We start from the raw sequence: 21,749 nt of genomic DNA, 5'->3' as shown, positions 1-21,749 counted from the left end.
TTAGCCCAGTGTGTGTCTTTTTCTAAATGCAAACCTGGGCATATCTGTGCTTTAGTGATAACCATATTGTCATGTTGCTTATTCCATGCAGGATTTTAAATTTTATCTCCCAATGGAACAGTGTCTTCCTAGCTCCGGGCAACAGTCTTGCTGGGTTCTCTATAGGGCGATAACTGTCCTGTTTTGCCTGGGACTGAGGGGGTTCCAAGGTTTGGGTTTTAAATGGGTTGGTCACCCTGGTTCTTTACAGGGTTCCAGAAGACATCAACAACCGCCCACTGTTTTATTAAATCCAAAGAACAAGAAACAAGCCATTAGAACATGCACCTGTGAGACTTACACATTTTTTAACCTTGCCATCTAAAGCTTTTTAGCATAATAAATGCCTAAACTCTTCTATCGTATCTTCAATTGAGAACAAACTAAATTCTACTTATCAAGTCAAGGAATGAGGCAATCATTCATTTTCAAAATCCTGAGACAGCTGTCAGGATTCTTTACCCTGATTATTTCATAATTCATTCACTAGCTCATAGTCTGGATTCCTCCAAATTAAAAAAATAATAATAAAAAGTCAAAGTATATGGGACTAAAGATGAGAAAGGGGGAAGTGGCCCAAGCCAAGAGTATTTTCCAGAAAATGTAACTCCAGTGTTAAAGCAGCTTAATATTAAAAAAGAAAGAAGAAAGAAAAGAGTTTGCAACAGCAATAGAAATCAGGCATCTAGTTTGAGAATTCAGAAGACACAGCACCCCTGGGACTGACACCAGAGAACTTCTCTGAAGCGCTGGCATGGGGTTAAATATTCTCCAGGCAAGAGGGCCACATACACTGGGGCTTGTGTCACAGTGGTTCTAATTTTGCTTTCAAATCCCCCTTAGGATAATATACCCTAAAATACTTTGCATCTATAAGATGTATAAATTACTACAATTCACAAACTATAATCTGCTGTCCATGCGTATTCACTTTTAGCGGCTGATGAAATTCCTTAAACTGTGCTATGGACTGCATGGTGGTGGAGTTCTACAACAACAATGCCTCTAAAAAGAGTGAGGTAAATCTGTACTGTTAGGTTAAGAGAGCACTGCATGAAAGTGGCTGCAAGATGATTCTATGAGGTTTTTTGAGCTGATGTATATCTATAGAGAAGTGAAATGTATTGGAAGAATAAGTCAAACTCTTCTTGTGAATATTTCAAGGGAGCAGGATTTGGGCTGGGAAAAAGAAAGAGGATGTTGCTTAATTTTTGCCTGTCTATATTACTTACATTTTCTGTCGTTAATATGTATTATGCTATCATTAAAAACTCCTTGGGGCACCTGGGTGGCTCAGTCAGTTAAGCGTCTACCTTCTGCTCAGGTCATGATCCTGGGGTCCTGGGATCTAGTCCCACATCGGGCTCCCTGCTCAGCGGAGAGCCTGCTTCTCCCTCTCCCTCTGCCCCTCCTCCCTGCTTGTGCTCTCTCTCTTGTTTGCTCTTTCTCTCTCTCTCAAGTAAATAAATAAAATCCTTTAAAAAAAACTCCTTTTAGAAGTTAAAAAAATAACATTCCAATGCTTCATTGCTTACTAAACTGGATAAAGGCTATATATAATCTGTCTAATGCAAAGGATACAGTTTGTTGAATGAATTTAAAAATATAGATTAGAATAAGAGATTATGCTAAGTGAAATAAATCAAGCAGAGAAAGTCAATTATCATATGGTTTCACTTATTTGTGGAACATAAAGAATAGCATGGAGGACATTAGGAGAAGGAAGGGAAAAATGAAGGGAGGGAAATCGGAGGGAGAGATGAACCATGAGAGACTATGGACTCTGAGAAACAAACAGGGTTTTAGAGGGGAGAGGGGAGGGGGGATTGGTTAGCCCAGTGATGGGTATTAAGGAGGGCACGTACTGCATGGAGCACTGGGTGTTATACGAAAACAATGGATAGTGGATCACCACATCAAAAACTAATGATATATTGTATGGTGACTAACATAATAAAATAAAAAAAAAAAAGAGTGGCATATATTTGAGAACTACTAAGCCTTTTGCCAAACCTGAAAGTAATAGCTATTTTTCTGTAGTATGATAAAAATATCCGTTGCCAGCATCAGTCTAAACATCTGTACTTTTCCAAAACAATCAACAAGGAAGTGATCAGGTTTACTTAAGCAACTGGAGATCTTAGTGATTCTATAAAAAGATGTATTTGGAAAAAGCCCAGTAATTTTAAGGCCCTGTCAAACCATACTGGCAGGAGGAAGCATATAATATACAAAATAAGCAAAAACAGCCCCCTGAATCTGCAATTATGCAATCAGTGAAATCCTGTCATCATCTTTCCTAACAGAGTTCACCAAATTGAAAAGCATCAGCTCCTCCTCTTTAGTGTTGTCATGGATAACTAACTGATAGCCAAACAAAACAAACAGGGTAAGAGGGGAAATGTCACCAAGTTTCAAAAATATATCTTTAGTACTTGGATTGTTGATCTTTTTTTCTTTTTTAAGAAAAGAGTTTTAGCAACAATTTCTACAGAATGTGAGACAAAAAGACAAACAAAAAATATCTTAAGTAGTCATTAAAAGATTGTAGGACTTACAAAAATATGCTAATCAAGGGTAGTCCTAATGCTTTTTGGTTCCAGAAAACACCAACTGGCTTCTAGGGGCACCCAAGGAGAGAGAGCAAATGGGAGGCAGTGTGAGATAGGGCAGGGAAGTCCGTGCCGGGGTGAGACCCAGGCCAGGTGGAGTGATCAGCCACCCCAAAGCTGCAGGCACTGTGGTCCAATCTCAGTCAAAGATTCTCTTTCTAACAGCAAGCATTTTCTACAAGAGCAACATCTTCTATGTGCATTAATACATTTCTTTTGTGGGCAGAGTCACCTCAAATTTAGATATTATTTCCCTGAGAAATAGTACAACACTTATGTGCTTTTATCCCTCTAGTTAGTGGTCAATACTGAAACACAAGTTTTCTCAGTTTTCAAGCAAGAAATAATCCACATCAAATTAAAGATAGCATTTGAGTAAATGTAAACACACCCTTTGGTCAATTTTCACAGTAATCATCAAAGATGGCAGTCTACAGAAGACCCTGAAAACTGTCCTTCCTTTTGGAATAAGCTCATCTGTCAATTAGATGGAGCTGGTTTTTTTACACTCATTCCTGCTGAGATTCTCCTCAAGTGTTGAATTGAAGCCCCAATTTCCAAGTTTCTCAAAAGAAAAAGAGGGAGTTCAGTTAGCTGTTCCTGTCAAAGTCAGATATTTACAATGAAACAAAATCACTTGTCTTGACATTTTTCATTCTTGAATGGAGGAGTGGCGAATAGATCTGTGATAATCCTCTGGACTGCTAATGTGTTCAGGTAAATCATAGCTCCTCAGGAAATGTCCACTGTTTTGCTGAGCAAAATAATATAGTTGTCTGGCTAGGAGAGGTTCGACCTTTAATAAGAGATTTTAAAAAGATATTTTTGAAATATTCTTTTTAACATCCTGCAATTGGCTTATCACTAAATAACTCAATATCTGAAGATATGGTAAAGTTAAATCCAAGGTTAGGTGCTATCCAAATCAAAACATTCTGAAGACGCAATTTTTTGTTAGCCCTTACGTATACCAACCTGAAAACCGACTCTACTTAATTCTGAGTTTTTACTATAGTTAAAGTCAAAGATGGTATTTTTAAATTAATAGCTGCTTAAAATTTATGTTTAACTAAGCATAAGCAAATCAGGTAAAATGACCAAATTAAAAGGAAATTTGAGGTGATTAATGAGCTTTGAGGTAACTCAGAATAATTTAGGCCAATAAATTTTTCCACAACCACAGTATGACAGGGATGAGGGTGTAAATCCTGAACAATTTACAATTCCTGGATGACCTTGATAATCTGTATATTTCTAAGATAAAGGAAAAAAGAAGGAGCAAAATCTATACAAACAACAACACTGTTATTATGGGGAAAGAGAGGTTAATTGACCTCAAGTTCATCTAGTTTGGCTACTTATGTGGGTCATATTCACTAAAATAAATTCAGCTTTCAGAATTTCCTTAATTTACAGCATCTAAGAAAATTGAATACTTTGTTAATCAATTCTGCTACTAAATTGAGCCTTTATGTTACTTGATATATAGAAACTTAAGCATAATTCATATAAAATACCTGAAATAAATTAAATCCATAATAAAAAGGAGTAGGGACTCTTGGGTGTACACATATCAATTTTTCTTTTCCATCCCAGACAACTCAATTCCAGGGACCCTTGCTTGAGGAACACATAGTTGCCTAACTCAGAGGAGGGCTAGTGCACCCAAAAAACCCTTAAAGTCAGACTGATGCAGGAGTTTTTCACCAACTTTCGAAATATTATTTATCAATACCAAGTTTATTTAGTCATTTAACAATCCTAGGTGTTAAGAGGATATCAATTATTATATCAATTACTGGACAGAATTCAAGAAAAAGCTCTAGTCTTTTGGTTGGTTGGTTTCTGATTTTACAATCAAGGAGGAGTACTGTGTGTTTAAAATTAGATAGTGTTTTATTTCAGTTATCAATAAAAAACATTATGAGAACTAAAATATGACCTGAATGTTTCTATACAAACCAAACCCTAACCCTGAGCTTCACCCTAGAGCTCACCCTCAGCTCGGGCCCCAGGGTAGGTCTCCACATAGCCAGTGGATTGATTCCTAACATCTCCCAGAATGGAACACTTTCTGGGGTCAGACTGATTTTTTTCGTACCTGTTACTGCTTTTGTCTAGGCCCAATAATAACTCTGAAAGGTATGTAGCAATGTAAAGTTTTCAAATTCAAAATCTTGGGTATTCAAAACTCTGTTTTCTGTGGCAAATTTATTCCAAATGTCATCTCTATAAACTTTTTATAAAAAAGATGTTTACGTGCTACAGTTGACCCTATTTTAAACTCTGCTAGAGAACACTGATCTACTTAATTTCCTTGACATAAAGTCCTCCAAATAACACATGACCCTTGGTTTCCATTAGTTAAATAATTTCTACAAATCTAGAAATAAAAGAGGACTTAGGAAAAAATTGGGGGGACTGCAAAATACATAGGTCAATGGACAGCTTCCCATTTGGGAAAAGCTTCTCTATCAAGTGAAGGTCAGCTAGACAGCATTTTAAAAGCAATATTAAATATAAAAAATTTTAAAGGGCAACTTTTATCACTAGTCCTTTTAAATCCTTATAAAATGGGAATAGGGCAACATCTTGATCTATACACAAGATGGGACGAATGAAGCCCATGGTTGCAGGTTTGTGATGAGTAGACCTCTAGAGCTGGAAAAAACATGTGGGTCCCTGGGCTGTGCTTCCTGCACCATTCACTGGGCCATGCTTCCTCCTTCATGATTTTCCTGTCACTTGACATATACTTTTCATTTGAGACTTTTCTAATTGAGACCCCGCCCTTGATGAAAAACAGGGAAACTCAATCATTTGAATGTGACTAAATACTCACGTGAGCAGTGATGAGCTTCCTTTGCCTCTGAGGATCTGGAAATTCTTCCCCAAAGCACAGAGTTACCTGGAATCTTGGCAGGGGACGGCCATGGTGAGCAAAAGCTTGCAGCTCTGGAGAAGCCCCATGAGAAAAACAAAACAAAACAAAATCCTGATCAGAAACCATCATTGCACGTGCCAGGTTAAAGCAGGAAGCAAAAGCTCACTGTTGATTTGGAAAACTAAAATAGGAGTGAGTATTCTTTACTTCTCTAAGTGGGGTTCTTAACTTTTAGACCCCAGATATAGAATTGCATGTACGTGTTCATAGGTGTGCTTTTCCTGAGAGGGCTCCAGGTTTCACTTGATTCTTTTTTTTAAATTTTATTTATTTATTTGAGAGAGAGAGAGAATGAGAGAGAAAGCTTGAGCAGGGAGAGGGAGAAGCAGGCTCCCCACTGAGCAGGGAGCCCAACACAGGGCTCGATCCCAGGACCCAAGGTGAAGGCAGATGCTTAACCAACTGAGCCACCCAAGCGCCCCTCACTTGATTCTTTAAGGGAAATATGCTTTGCAGATTAAGAAACCTTGATCTGCAGCATTGGACCCATGAGAGCGCAAAGGGTAGCAGAGGGGAGTGAAGGATGAAGAAAAAGGAAAAGAAATGCAGCCATGTTGAGGCAAAAGAATAATTTATACAAAGGAGAAATTTCATTTAAAAAATCAAAATTTTCTGATTACTTCAAAATGTTATCTCAAAACTGCTGAGCCCTCATAATCCAATATCTGTGCCACTCAGGACCTTTCCATGATTCAGGCATCACTGAAAATGCTTTACTGTTATCTTGGAGACTGAGCACCAGCTGTCTCCTACTTGGCACTAAGCCTAAACTGTGGGACTTTGAGCTGACTTCTTGTCCATCTTGTGGGACTGATATTGATTTGAAATGAAAAAGTAGTGATGAAACACTAGGGGTCCCCACATTTGTGGATATGTTTATCCTGAAGGCACCACTCCTACCCTAAAGATGCAGAACAAAGACTGTTGGAAAGACACATGTGTAATCCCTGACATTGATCCATGTCCCTTTGCCCATATTCAAGATGACTCTTAAGCTCTAGCTGCTCCTATTCTTTCCTTTCCACTAGAGTTAAATGTCATTTCTGCAAAAGAAACACACATGGTTGCTGCTACAACTTCTGCAGAACAGTATGCACATGCATCTTGATCAGATATGCACCCTTGGGCTTTGCCTTTAGGGGCTGTCCCTAGTAGTTTGCAAATCCTGAATGGGGAGATATCAAAGATCTTCACTGTTCTCTTCAACTGAAGAAAAGTTTCTAACTAACTCACTGGACTGTTTGACTTCCTGCTTTTTTTTTTTTTTCTTCCAGAATTCAAATCAAACCTAACTGACTTAGTCAGAATGTGTAAAAGGCGTTCACACTACTGAGGTCTGAGACTACACCTACACAAGCTAATCAGAGTGGCGAGTTGGCACAATTCTCCGAAAAAGTCATGTCTCAAATGCTTGATAACATGAGAACATTCTGTGGGAATCCTTGATTATGCAGAAGCTGGTTTACACAGCTGCAGTTTTTAAGTTCACAGGTTCCTCCTTGAATCTCAGTGAATACTTCAAGATAAGAGGTTGCAGGGAGCAAAAAGCACAGTCCTTGGTTACAGAGGAAGAAAAAAAAACAACTCTTGCTCACAGATAAATATTAAATTCTAGGCAAGTGAATTCACAACCTGCAGATATTCATAGCTGGTACATCATGCCTTTCTGCTTCTTGCCTGTATCCAGCTCTCAGTGACTGTGACTCAAAGTGTAACTTATAGCCTACTTAGAATGGTAGGATTCAAACTCCTAAAACACACATAGTGAGAGAAACTCACAGAAGCAAGTGTCATTCCCCTGGGATACCTTAACTAAAGCCCTAGCCCTGTGGCTTCTGAATCCAAAGAGACCAAGATTCATAGTCTCTGAGGTGATCCAAACCCCCATGGACCCTTTCAGACGCTTTTGCAGACATAAGAGGTGCACACAAGATGCCCCTCAGTAGCTCCTGACTCTTCCTTGGGTGCCCACCATGATTACCACCCTGGACCCCAGAATGGACAAAACAGTCATGGTGCAGATTTGGAGGCAGTTCTGTAGCTCAGAGGAAGGGAGGGGTGTTCAGGCCCACATGCCTTTCTCACCCTGGTGCTGCCTTGGAGAACCAGAGGCTCAGTTCTCCCTCTTCCTCTTGTCACACCTCTTAGTCGAGGGTTAGTCATATAAGGACATATTTGTTTAGGGGCACCAAAAGAGAATTTGGATGAGCCTACACGAATTTGGGCAACTTAAACCCAAAAGGCTAAGCAAATGTCAATGGTGTCAAAGCACATAGATGTTTCATATTTTTAATTTAAATAAATTGAATCAGGAAGCATATGCAGGGAAAGAAAAGGCATATGAAAACCCAAAGACATAGAGTGTTTCTGAAGGGGCACTTATAAAAGAATAGCTTAAGGATAAGGTACAGACTCTGAAACAAATAATGCAATATATGTTAAGAAAAAAAAAAAAGAAGAAGAAGATAGCAGGAGGGGAAGAATGAAGCGGGGGAAATCGGAGGGGTAGACGAACCATGAGAGACGATGGACTCTGAAAAACAAACAGGGTTCTAGAGGGGAGGGGGGTGGGAGGATGGGTTAGCCTGGTGGTGGGTATTGAGGAGGGCACATTCTGCATGGAGCACTGGGTGTTATGCACAAACAATGAATCATGGAACACTTCATCTAAAACTAATGATGTAATGTATGGGGATTAACATAGGAATAAAAAAAAAAAGGATAAGGTACAGAATAAGGTACAGAAAGAGTTGGCAGCTGACAGAACAGCTTTCTCCCTCCAAAAGAGGTATCATCAATATAGATAGTCAAATGAGTACTCTGGATGAAGCTTCAACAATAATGTGGCCAGTGGTTTCACAAAAGCCAGTCTGGGGCTAATTTAATTGTCATGAAATCAAAACTAGAAAAACAAAACTTACTGGTTTTAGAAAATATTATTTGAAACATGCATATCATAGAGATAATTCAAAGCCTTCTCATAATTTCCCCTTTGCAAAATCAGTTCCACATACTCTATCCTTGGTCTCACCTGCTGGAGAGCATCTGCTTAGGGGTAACACATCTCATAACCAAGAATATTAACAATACACTTCTAACCTTATGATTTTCCTAGGAACCCTAAAAAAGCTGAAACATCAGCAGACATGCTTGCTGAGATCATACTGCCAATAAAGTGTAAACCTTATCAGTCTGTGACTATTTGTTGAATACCAGAATTTCAAGATATCAGCCTGAACCACAATCCCCTTGAGCAATCTTCCTCCTCTTCACACCCCTTTGCTTTTGGAAAGGAGCAGGTGGTAGAGGCAGAGGTGAGAGATGAACAAACAGGAAACCTATTCTCAGATCACGCAGGCTCAGGGATTAATAGAAGGAAGACCTCTGTCTGGGATGGGAGTGACCTGTTTGGACCACTGTAGCAGATACAGTGTCACCCCCTCCATTCTGTCTCTTAGGCTCACAGGTGTGGGATGCTCCATTCTAACAGATAATTTGGTACATTACCTGCTAAAAACTGCTGTGTGTCAAAGAGCTTGCAGGTCTGGTCCCTCTCCAGTTTATTGGGCCGGTCACTGCATAGTGCCAGGGGCCCATCCCAGTAGATCCTGCTCTGGCACAGTCTTTTGGCATAAAGCCCGTCGGGGGCCATCCAGAGGACCACACCCCTTTCCAGGTGGCTCAGAAGTTTCTCGATGTTTTTCCTCTGGCCATTGTCCTCTGGGTAGGGGAAAAGGACCTGGTCCAGGTTACTGGCATCGTAGGTGTGCCCATGGGAGATCCGACAGCCTTCTGGGCTAGACGTGGTCAGCTCTTTCACCAGGATCTCCCGGTAGTACAAGCAGATGTGGAGCCGGCAGTCTGTAAACACAGAGATTTCATGGTCAGTGCTAAGGGACCAAGGAGCACTGGATACACATCGGGATGCCAAACTATTCAACCAGAACATGTGTATTTGGTGGGACACTGGTGTCCCAGAATACTCCATAAAAAGTAGAAAGTTCCAGGGTCAAGAAAGTGTAGGAAATGCTGCATACCCTCATCTCCCTCATGGAGTCATAGACAGTAAGAGATATTAAGGAAATCCTGCAAGAAATCTATTTAATGTTGTCTAACTCAGTATTTTCCAAATTTGTGTGACCATAGATTTTTTTGTGTGGAGGGGGAATCACACTTTACACTAGTTTTCTGCACAGTATATTTGACTTGTATTAGAGAGCACCACTGGTTAAGAACATTGTGTGTCATTGTTTGGTGATGATTATAGCGATGATGACAACAATTATGTCTAAAATACTAAGTCATGTACCACTGAACAAAATCCATCTTTAAGCATGACAATCAGTTTTGATTTTGGAGGAAGTAAACCCTAAGTTTAATTTCTACTAGCAAAAAGAATATAATGGTGTTTCAAAAAATAAACAAAAATGTTTACATTGGAAACCACCCTAAAATATCAAGATGATGTTACTTACATAGAAAAATATATATATATACATACAAGTGCACATTGAAGTTTCAGCAAAGATAAACACTAAGACTTTAACAGTGGTGATCTCTGGGTGGTAGGAATGTGATGTTTTATTTTCCTTTTTTGCTTTTCTGATTGTCACATTAGTTTTTATGCTATGTGTGTATATACTACTTGTATAATAAAATTAATTCACTTGGAAAGAAAAGAATCAATGAAAAAAAATGTTCTAAGGCTAAAGTCCCACTAGGCTTTCAAAATCTGCCTTGAAAATAACTGTGCTTTCTAAAACATTTAACGAGATGAGTTCACTTATGAAATTTTTCTTCAGAATAGGACCCACAAACTAAAAGGACAAAGCTAGGTTTGCAAAGGACCCCTTAACTGAAATGCAAAAGGGCTTCATGCATAGGAATAGCCACCCATCCATAACTGCATGGGATTTAAAAATGAATGGGAATCGCTGTTCTCCAACAAATGTGCTCAAGGTTGATAATTAATCTGTACTATGCATACCAAAAAAAGAAACCCACAAAACCCTCTTATTCCTCAGCGGCAGGTTTTGAGACTTAAACAACCCACATCACTGTCTCAATTCTCCACTTCAATTTCTGCTGCTGTAAACACACTAGCAGAGAGCAAGCTCAGACAGTGTACCTTGATGACAGTGAGTGTTGGCCATTTGAGGTGACTTGCAGGGCAAGTTTCATTTCATTTAACATCATCAGAAATCACGAGGTCACAGTGACATAAATAGCTGCTTATTTCCTACTTTCCAGGCACCTACACAGGTCTTAGGTGCTTAAGAGAAGGGTTAGAAAGTTTCTAAAAACAAGCACAAGGCTTTCTGCTCAGAAACATCTCCCCTCCATCATTTAGGAGCATCTAAGAAGAGAGGCAGTAAGCCTCATTCAGAACTTCAGAACTGAAAAGAAATAAATGGTGAACCTGGAAGCAAGAAAGGTGACCACAACTCTTTGAAACCTTGAGAATTTACTTTATACTTTCTATCATTGATTTTTAAAAAGCCCAAGGGGCAAGGTGAGAATTCTGAGGCTTAAGCTATTCATTTTTAATGTAATTATAAGTCCCATTTTAAAACAACCCAGAATACGATCTAAAAAATAAATATATACACACTACATATGCTTAGCAAACCTTGAGGTGTCTTCCTTAAAACAGGTATGATCTTTGAGCTTGCAGGGATTCTTTTAGAAATGAAACTTTAAAAATCAGCTCTAACCCAAATTTTTTGCAAAACCTATCAAATTTTAGATGAAGACTGACTGCAAGTCTCACTACTTTTAGGCATATGAATGGAAAGGAGCCAGAACTCGTGTCCTCAGGATGACAGAGAGGAAGACCTATTTGTAGCTAAACCTGGAAGGATGATCAGCTTTTCAAAATGAGAAACCTTGTGTATTTTTCTAAGAAATTATACTACATTGTGAAAATTCTGGCTGAAGGGGGGCCCTTGGTATATAAAGCTGAGGTGTTTGCATATTCCTGGAAATTCAGATAGATGTCAGTGGAAACCCTAAAATGACTCAATTCAAACCAGCATTTAGAATTGGCATCAGAATCAAAAGCTGGCTTCTTAGAGCTAAATATTCTAATGATGTCCTCATTCAAAGAGGTTGGGAGTCAGATGTGTCCATATCCACTCTAGTCCCCAGATGGAAGAAAGCCAGTGCCCATGGGCTGTGCTCAGGGATTCCCCACCCCCACCCAATCAAGTATACCCAAAGGTGAGGGTGGAGCCACAGCAGAAGCCAGCCTCCTGTGGGGGCCTCTAGAAGGGAACACTGCACTCACCTGAGAGCGCCAAGGCTTCAGCAGACCTTATGCTTGGCTCTATGGGGATTCCAGGGGCCTGGGACTCAGGCGGGGCACAAGCATAAAAGGTTCCTGTCACCTGGCAACCTGCATTTGTAAATAAGAATCAGATGATGTCTAAACAGAGTCTGTCCGACCGACGACACACAGGAAGGTCTCCTCTCCCTGGGATGTGGCCACTCAGCCCCTGAGGGGTGCACCAACCCTGGAAGGGAGGGGCCAAGGGCCCTCTAGAACTGACCGGTGGCATTCTCAAGGGACAGAGACAAGTTGAAGTCCAATCAGAAAAAACAAGATTGAAAGAGGAAGGAGCCTTTTCATAGCTTTGGAAGGAAACTTGAAATAATCCCTCTATAATTTTTTCTTTCTTTTTTTTTTTTAAGTTAGTTGACACCTTAATCACCTCACATAATTACCACTGTGTGTGTGTGTGCATTTGTGTGTGTGTGTGTGTGTATGTGTTGTATAGTGGGAATATTTAAGATCTGCTCTCTTAGCCACTTTTAAATACAATAGAGTATTGCTAAATACAGTCACCATGTACTTTAGATCCCCAGAATTTATTCGTCTTATAATTGGAAGTTGGTACACTTTGAGCAACATCCCTCCATAATTACCCTGATAAACAGGATAACTTAGGCTCAGAGAGATTAATCCTTGTTCACGCAGCAAGTTGGCAGGAGAGCTGTGAGCTCAGGTTTACCTGAGTTCTGATGCCAAAGAGCCCAATTAAAAACTTACAAATTGTTTAGTCTACATTTATTTAGCTTTCTATTTCTGGCTTCAGGAAGAAAATTGAACCATGTGTTTTGGCAGCATAATAGCTGTGGGTCACATCAAACAGTAATAGAGAAAGAATATCTCATAGAACATAATTTTGGTGGCACTTCTTTTAATGTCAACTATGCTTCAAAATATGTCCACCTATTCCATATTTTTGTATAGTTTGAGACATTGCCTTGTTACTAAGGTTCTTAGTTCAATAGAGCCCGATATATTAGACACAAGTCTGAATTTCAGAAACCAGTTTAATGTTAACTAACTCCTCCACTATGGAATGGAAAGTAACCTTTGTTGCAAATCACTCTTGAAAAGCTAATAAAACCAAACTCTGAGCTTTTTTGTAAACATGACACTAAAAACAATTTTAAATGATGGTATACTTCGTCAATTTCATAAAAAGCCAAACGTGACCTGAACATGATTAGAAAAAGGGGAACTGACCAAATTGTGACGAACGAAATATTCCTAGAACATACAGAAGGACCTGAGTCTTGACCTATCTCAGGATTTCTATTTAAATATCTAACTCAAAAGTCCTAGAAGCTTGTGTTTTGCTGTGTTTGATACACTGTATGAAGTTTTCTTTGCACTTAGCTAACTAGTGCTTCCACTGAGTGATCTCATTTTGATGTCTGGGAAACTCCTGTGAGAATGGGACCACATTTAATCCAGAATGAACAAAGTTCTTTGGACCCCAACACCGGCACTAGTCACCTTATGGAGACTGCTTTCTTAGTATTTATTCATTCCATTCTTACTATCATTTCTAAGCCCCAAAATAACTACACTATTGTTGTTGTTTTTAAGTAAACTCTACCCCTGATGTGGGGCTCAAACTCACGACCCCAAGATCAAGAGTGGCATGGTCTACCAACTAAGCCAGCCAGGTGCCCCTTGGGCACACTTGTTTAAGAGAAATATACTAGGTCAATAATCTCCTGATGTTCCTATAGAGAGAAGGTTTGGACACAGCTATGGTATGCCCGTTTTACAGATATGTAGAAAGAAACAGACCGGTGAGATTACTGGCCCAATCAACATTAAGGGACAATCCAGGAGGGAAGACTGACAAAATCTATTACTTTTTGCCAAAGATTATTCAGGGAGGATGAAAAATATTAACCTATCAAACAGATAATTAAAAAAATATGGCCAACCAGTTTGACATCTGAGATCCTCTGTCTTAAATGAAAGAGGAGATCTGAGGTTGAACTCCAGCCCCTCACTTCCACTGGGTAACTCTGAGCATTCCTTACATTCCGTGAGTTAGCATCAAAAAAGGGGGGGCAGTTTTTAGTTGCTTGGGATGGATCTCTGTGATGTTTATTTTGTTATTTTTATTTATTTACTTATTTTGAGATTAGTGTTCCCCTTTATTTTTTTCTGTGAAGTTTATTTTTTATTTTTTTATTCATTTACTTGACAGAGAGAGCAAGAGAGAGAGAGCATGAGTGGGGGGGTGCAGAGGGAGAAGGAGAAGCAGACTCCCCACTGAGCAGGGAGCCTGATTCTCAATCCCAGACCCTGGGGAATCTCTGGGGGATCCCGGGGACCATGACCTGAGCCGAAGGCAGACACTTAACCAACTGAGCGACCCAGGCGCCCCTTTCTGTGATGTTTAAATAAGATCTCATGTGACTATGGACTCTGAGAAACAAACTGAGGGTTTTAGAGGGGACGGGGGTGGGGGGATGGGTTAGCCCGGTGATGGGTATTAAGGAGGGCACGTTCTGCATGGAGCACTGGGTGTTATACACAAACAATGAATCATGGAACACTACGTCAAAAACTAATGATGTAATGTATGGTGACTAATATAATAAAATTAAATTAAAAAAAAAAAGATCTCACGTAAGGCAGTTCCCAGCATAGGTCCTGGCACAAGTAGACCAGGAGTCAGTAAACCCTGGAGTCCTCCCCCTGACGACCTTCGCTCTCTCCTTCACTGCATGTGAGGTCTTTCCTAGCACATCTGAGAAGGGGAAAGAACTGGGGTACTGCCCAGAAGGACAGATCAGGAGAGACCAGGACCCTTTGGCCAGGTTTGTTCTGCTGGGTGAGCCACAGCCATAAAAACCAGCCCCAGCATACTTCTTACCATTTTCACAAGACGGGCCTTGCCAGTGGTGGCTGCGGGATCCAAATGTTACAGGACATTGATACGGGATTTCTGGGTGGGGCTGATCAGGGACGTAGTCCCTCCAGGTTCGGTCATGGGGTGGCATCATGTAGTTATGAACCTGCTAAAGGAATATGAAGGAGCCGCTGAGAGGAAAGGCAACCAGCTTGGCAAAGATCAATTGGTTGGCATGGGGAAAGGGGTGGGGTGCAGATTCTTTTATAGTCAGACTCCTCACAGCATCTTTCATTTGGCTGACAGCCAAATCATTTTATCATCTCAAAAGACTTTGGAGTGAATAGCTCATCACACTAGGTGGAAAGTAGCCATAAAGAATCAAAAAGCACAATGAAGACAGTGTTATAAAGTAATGATTTGTGTAAAGCTTCATCATATGGTTAAACCTGGCACCAAAAGTACTGCAGGGAAATTTGCCTTCTTTTACCCACCAAAGTGAATAAAACAGAGCTGTAATTCACATCAGAAAAATCTGAAGAGATCAGCTGCCCTGTGGTTTCACATGATAAAGCACTACTTCCAAAATTGTCATCTTCCACAAAAGATCTGTTTCCCAGATTTCAGAATCAGTAGTAGAAGTCCATGCTAGCAGGCAGACACATCCACCTCCCCACTCCTTAAAACCAACACTGATAGTAACACCAGGTAGAAAGTGAGACACTCATCCAATGACTGGGGATTTGGTTTGGCTGATTGACTAATAACAAAAACAAAGCACTGCTGTTTTGTTTGTGTATTTTTCCTGCTATGTGGGACTAGCCGGCTCACGTGGCCTCACCCAGACCCAGCCTCCCCTTCTAGAAGCCCTGTACCCTCCACCATACCTGAGCTGGGAGTGAGGTATAAGGAGCCGTCATGGTGTAGGGGTGGCTCATGGTCATCTGTGGGTCCTCCAGGGTGAGCTGCTTTGCTCCTATGTGTTTGGGCAAAAGGCGAATGGTAAAGTGTGAAATAAAGGAATTGTCATAACTAAAAGTGAAATCTTAGAAAAATACCTGAGAGTTTAATTCCTAGAATGCATAACGGTGTTGACAAATAAGGCACTTTTTTAGCAATTCCCATGGGCAATTACTTGTTCAGGCCATTAAACTGATTTCTACAAGGTCTGACTTATGTAGGACAGGTAGAGAAGGAGATGAAATGCTGTGTGTGAATGCACTTTGTCCCATAAAGGGCCCCACCAGCAAGATGTTCCACAAGTGAAGTCATCTGTATGGTTTGTTTTAAATGCAGATTCTTGGGCTCTACTCTGACACACTGGTCAGAAACTTGGAAAGAGAAGATCTGAATTCCAGAAAGCCTCCAAGCTGACCACAGTATACTCTAAAAGTTGACATTTTTATTACTATAAAGAGTAACAATATATGGATATATGTATGCTTCCTTTCTACAGAATGGTTAATCATGAAACACTGATAAGTAAAGATAAATCTCTGAACAAGTTTTCCATATTTTGTTTGAAAAATTTGGCCCATATCTTACGCCAACAGAACTAACTGAAAAACACGTGCACACACATGCATGTGCATACACCCACAGGTAGAGAGTTGGAATCTGAGAAATCGTCCTACCCTAATACCACAAGAATTTCAATTTATGACCCTGAGAACTTGGGCAAAGAGCCTGTTGGGCTTGAACATGAGGCAGGAGGAAGGCAGGCTATATTCTGTGACCCCAGTTCAGGAGGTCCCACCTTTTTTTGCGCCCTCAGGAACAATCCTGTACACTTTGTAGGGGTCTGAGATGTCCAGCTGGCTCCTCTCTACCAGTTCCTCGAAGTCGTTGCTCTTGTTCAAAGCACATCGCAAACGGGTCTTCCAGGTAGGAGGGTCTGGCTTATCTATGCCTTCTCGGAACTTTCCTTTAAATAGTGCCCAAGCCTTGTGGGAAAGAAGCGGGGGGGGGGGGGGGGGGGTTGTTAAAATATAGGTTTTTAAAAAAAAAAAAAAAAAGAACCTGAGGATTGTATTTCTAAAGGAAAGAATGATGCTTAGGTGCCTCAGATTTATATTGTTGCTCAAAACATGGGACAGAAAGACACTGGGTCTCCACTAGGTAAAATACTTTCCCCGTTGGACTCTATCTTTGCTGAATTGAAAACAAATGGTTTGAGCATTCTCTAGGTATTTATAAGAGGTAGGTGAGATGGGGAGGGTCCCTGGAAAGGGCCCCTAACCACCCCCTCCCCTCACAGTGTCTGAAGTGAGTTCCACTGGAACTAGGGGTGAGCTGCTACCCATAGAGTACATCTGAATGGTCAGATATTCTAAGAGCAAATTCCAGAGGAAGTCCCCTTCGCCTGTTCTGCCCACAGGTGGTGGGGCTGGGTCCTAATGCACAGTTCATTGGGTAAACTGCTCTAGGGGAAAACAATCATTACACACACACACAGAGAGAGAGAGAGAGAGAGAGAGACCTAGAGAAAAATATCTAAAGATAGACTTGGAAAGAGGGAATCAGACAGAAACAGAGATAGAGAGAAACACATATGGAAGGATCAAGGAGAGCTAGAAAGATAGAGAGCCCAACAGAGATTGAACTAAAGAAAATAAAAATATCCAGAGAGAAAGACCTCCAGAGAAAAACAGTGAAACAGAGAAAGACAGACAAACGTAGTGAGTGAGAGGGACAGGAAAACAGGCACAAACTCAAGCCCACCTAAGGGTGCTTACAGAAAAGAAACAGGGAGACAAAGAGAGACACATGTTGATCAAAGATGGCACGGTGGTATCCAGAGGTACAGAATGAGGCTCCAATGGAGACAGAGGAACCCACATAAATGCAAACAGGAACACTCAAGTCAGCGCTGCTCTCCCCGCCAGATATCTATTTCCCTGCTGCTGGAGCCATCTGACTCCCCTGGTACTGCTCATGCAACACGTTCAGGATTGGTACCTGGTCCCCGGTTTCTAAAAACACTACAAAGGTTGAAACCTCTCTCCTCCCCCAGCTTCTACGAATTGCCACCTGATGCTCCCGGACCGCCCGCCCTGCGGGGCTCATCCCATCCCGTCCTTCCCTCGCGGTCCCCTTTCCTCTGAGAACCGCCAGGCGCGGACTGGGATGGCCACGGAGTCTGGGTTAGGGATCCACCAAGCTCTCTGGGGCCTTCCCTCCACCCCCACCTTGGTTGGGCTCCCCTCGTGCTAGTAACCTTGAAGAGGGCGGCGTCCTCCTCGCGGTTGTAGTCTTGCTTGCCCGCGTGCTTCCAGGGGATGCGGAAGATGCTCTTCTCCTCGTTCTCCCACACCAGCCCTGGGTACTTGCCGCTGTCGATCTGGTCGATCAGCCACTGGCGGAGTTTCCCGTTGCCGCAGCTCACCGAGCTCATGCCGAACTCTCCGCCTCGGCCGCTGCCCTCCAGGTTCATGCCCAGCGCGCCGACTGTCGCCCTCACGCGCCCAGGATCCGCCTCCTGCACTCGCTCTGCGCGGCAGAGAGGAGGGCCAGCCTTTAGCCACCCCAGCGCAGCGCTCGGGGCACCCTTCTCAAACCCTTCTGACAATGACCATGAGGCCCTGGAGTCTCCGAGACAGCTAGGAGCGCTCTGTAAAAGTCCGTGTCGCCCAAGGCCCCTGAGAGAAAGCACCTTCTCAGCTGGCCCGGTCTCATCCCCTTGGCACGCCCGGTCCTCAGCCTCCCGAGCGTGCCTCCCGCGGAGTTCATCCTCCTGCCCCACCTTCTGGACTCTCCATTCTTGTTACACACCCCACAGGCCAAACGCTGCCCAGGCAACACAACTCGTGCCTTTGTGCACACTGCGAAATCCAGCCACCACCACACTCTGGCACCGTTTGCGTGCTCACTCTTAGTTCCCGCTCTTCTTTGCCCATTCCCAAACCGTTGCCAGTACATTTCTCCCTTCATTGTCAGTTACCACTCGCGCCCACTCCTTTGGTGGGCCCCGCGCGCCAAGCATTTCGCACGTGGGAATGAACGCCTGCGGTCTGGACTTTCCAGGTGCTCAGCATCAGCAACTCCTGGCTCGGGCCTTCTCCCATACCTGCACTCTCTGCCGCAAGAGAATCCCTGAGCCTTCGGCAGCTAGCAAGGATTAAGTGGGCCGTGGGAGCAACACGCGGCAGAGACCCGGCCGGAGGCGAGGAGCGCAGCCAAATAGCGGGAGATTCTGGCGCGCAGAGCATCAGCCGGACCCCGGAGGCCCGCGCGAGAGAGCGGAGGCGGGGAGGATGCCAGGAGGGTTCTCAGAGAACACGGGGTTGAGGCAGCAGAGCGCAGGGCCCCAAGTGGCCCAAATTCGGAGCTCCTCCTCCTCCACCACCAGTCGGGGAGCAATGCGCGGGAGGCGAAGGTGAGTTTGGGCCCTTAGGGCCGCAGGATAAGGAGCCTCGGACTGAAGCCTCTAGAGTAAGAGGCTGTCCTCCCTCAGGAAAGCCCGCCGTCCTGTGTAGGTCCTTTCGATGGCCCCGCCTTGGCCACTTCTGGGGCCCTGACAGCCTCTTTATCCCATCCCGTCCAGCGCGTGGCCTCCCCGGGCCTGGGCGGGGCCGAACCACAGAGTGGTGAGGGCAATGCTTGGGCATTGTCCCGGCTGGCCCACCACAGAGCCCACACAAAGGTCCGGGGCCCAGAGCAGACGTAGTGGGAGTCGGGGCTCCTTCAAGGGGCATGCTCCCTCTCGGGTCCTAAGCTGGGGTCGCCTGCGCTGCCCTCGAGATGGACCCCTGAACCTCTAGTCTCGTGCTCCCGGTTCTCTATTGTGCCAGCCTCACATCCGTTCTCCTACCCGATCCCAAGCCTTACCTCGCCCCCAACTCGGAGCTGAGGGCAGCAGTGGGTCCCAAGTTCAACTGGTGAAACTAAGTATCGGAGGTGGGAAAGAGGAACTTATAAAGCTTAAAAGCCCGCTGGGGCGGAGCCTGGGGCGGGGCTGGGCGGGTACGAAAGCGCCTGCCGGGTTGGGGCCAGGGGGGCGCTGTGAGTGGAGACTGGGGAGCCGCGGGAGAGCCCCGGGGCCAATACTAGGAGGAGCGTGTGTTGGGGGGTCTGCTGCGGCCAGGCTGGGGGCCCTAGCGCCCGCTGCGATCCACCTCGCGTTGCGCGGGGCGAGCGCACCTCGAGTCGGGCGTGCGCGGCCGCGGGGACCTTAATGTGGGCAGGTTTCCTGCAAAGGGCAAGGCGCGAAATGGGGACCTCGCCTCAGCGCCAGGTCCTGCGGGAGGCCGGTTGATAATAACTAGTAACAGCTAAACAACTGCGATGTGGTTAGGACGGGAAGTGGGGGCGTGTACGAGCGGGAATCTGGAGTGAGGGGGACTTCACTTGAAGAGCGTGTAACCAAAAACGGAGGAATTGTCCACATCGTAGAATTGTGGGTGGGTGGCGGGCACCCTTGGAATCGCAGCTATTGCTGAAAGCCCTGCCTTCCTAGAGCAGAGTCCTAGACTCTTCCTAGAGAAGAGTCCTAGAGAACATCCTACTCATTAATTAGCAATAATCACGCCTCGGATACTTTGAGCTATAAACTGTGGCTCAAATAATGTCTGTCCATATGTTTGAAATGCTCACAGACTTTTGCATTTATTAAACTGGTGAATTGAGGTTACTCAGAAAGACAATGCATTGCCCCCAAAGTTTCAGTTATGGCAACATAAAAGAGTGGGGGGAGGGGTCTCGAAGTATCCAAATGCTTAATTGCTTCTGGACTTCAGTTCACCTTAAAATGACGTAGTTTTAACATCAGTCTGGTAGGAAGCAATTTTCTAGTGAGATATAAATGTCCAGAATAGAAATAATATTTTAAAAGACCTGAGATTTTACTTAATTTTCCAAGATGTCCTTAATATTAAAATTAACTCCCTGTGCATCTGCCCACTAAGCTTTCACCAGAGCATCTTGTATGCTTCCAGCATGTTTATGTACTTAGCAATTTCAGGTAAACCGTCAGATCACCGGTTTCTATATGATTTTAGACCACCACCATCCTAGGTCAACTTGCAACTTTTGAAAAGCTTTTGATTTCACTTACTTCTCAGTTTTTCTCTTTTAAACTTACATGTTAGGTCAATGTCTCCTATCCAGAGAAAAAACTAAATTTAGGCTAGAGTAAAACAGGCAGTGAGGCACAGATTAGGTATGTTTTTCCTAAAACTAACGGACTTTCTCAGAAATTAACAGGATGCCATATTTTTATTCACCCAAGCAAGTTTTCCATTATCAGAGTCTATGTAATAAATAACAGTTTTGTTCAAAGAAAATTCTAGTCACAACCTGTTTTTCTTCCTTTCTTTTCCTTTCACAGATTCATTCATTCAACAAATATTTTTTGAGCACCTGCCACATGTCAGAAACTGTTGTAAGCACTTGGGATACTTAAGTGAACACAGCAAAGATCACTGCCTTCATATTGATTACATTTTAATCAGTGGGTTACTTTACCCCAAAGTGTTCTCAACAAACAGAAAGAGATTGCTAAGAACAAAAACGGCAAATGAGCTTTTTGCCTTTCCTCCTGTGTCTTCTGCACCAGGTTTAGAAAGTTTCAACATTTTCTTCACTCATCTACTTTTAGAAGTGCAAAACAACAGTCATTGTATGAAACTTTCTGAGACTTCACATCTACCTTGCTTTAAAATGTGATTGCTAATCTTCAACGCCATCTTCTGGTTTACTCATTTGTCATATTGATCTGCTAGAAGTGATTTTTGTTTTGTTTTAATGATGAGATGAATACAAAGAATAATATATTTCAAACACTAAAACTCTTGATGTCCTCATTACCCCTGGTGAAGGGGAGGGAGTAAATAGGTAGGAGTTGCCAGTTACTCAGCAAAGACTTACATCTTAGTCATAGTTGAAACAAAAATGACAAAAGTTTTTAAAAGTTGAGCATTCCCCCCCCCCCCATACATACACTTGAGTAAACCAAAGGGCTCTTCAGTAACGGTAAAAGACTAGACATTTATC

General features: G+C 42.9%; 1 protein-coding gene across 2 annotated transcripts; it reads right to left on the bottom strand.

Moving 5' to 3' along the window:
• Positions 1-3,251: 3,251 nt before the first annotated feature.
• IRF4 (interferon regulatory factor 4) lies at positions 3,252-18,276 on the bottom strand. Of its 2 annotated transcripts, none has more exons than XM_021697055.1 (8): positions 17,977-18,276; positions 16,516-16,702; positions 15,647-15,735; positions 14,784-14,928; positions 11,882-11,989; positions 9,103-9,456; positions 5,494-5,606; positions 3,252-3,447 (listed from the first exon to the last, which is right to left on the bottom strand). In XM_021697055.1, the coding sequence occupies exons 1-8, from the start codon at positions 18,190-18,192 to the stop codon at positions 3,304-3,306; spliced, it is 1,356 nt and encodes a 451-aa protein (XP_021552730.1). In that variant the 5' UTR covers positions 18,193-18,276; the 3' UTR covers positions 3,252-3,303. The 2 variants fall into 2 exon arrangements, with proteins under 2 accessions (XP_021552730.1, XP_021552729.1); XM_021697054.1 differs by having other exon boundaries at positions 14,784-14,925; positions 17,977-18,192.
• Between the last annotated feature and the right edge of the window lie 3,473 nt (positions 18,277-21,749).

This window comes from Neomonachus schauinslandi, chromosome 8 (assembly GCF_002201575.2).
Source record: "Neomonachus schauinslandi chromosome 8, ASM220157v2, whole genome shotgun sequence".
Classification (NCBI taxonomy): Eukaryota; Metazoa; Chordata; class Mammalia; order Carnivora; family Phocidae; genus Neomonachus; species Neomonachus schauinslandi.
Note: the sequence above shows the minus strand (reverse complement) of the source record. Positions and strands in the feature narration are given on the sequence as shown.

Coding starts and splice junctions, on each gene's coding strand:
- IRF4 (XM_021697055.1), bottom strand. CDS start 18,192: ATGAACCTGGAGGGCAGCGGCCGAGGCGGAGAGTTCGGCATGAGCTCG. Junction 9,457..11,881: donor TGAAGCCTTGGCGCTCTCAG/GTGAGTGCAGTG, acceptor CTGTGTTTACAG/ACTGCCGGCTCCACATCTGC. Junction 5,607..9,102: donor CACACAGCAGTTTTTAGCAG/GTAATGTACCAA, acceptor GGGCTTCTCCAG/AGCTGCAAGCTTTTGCTCAC.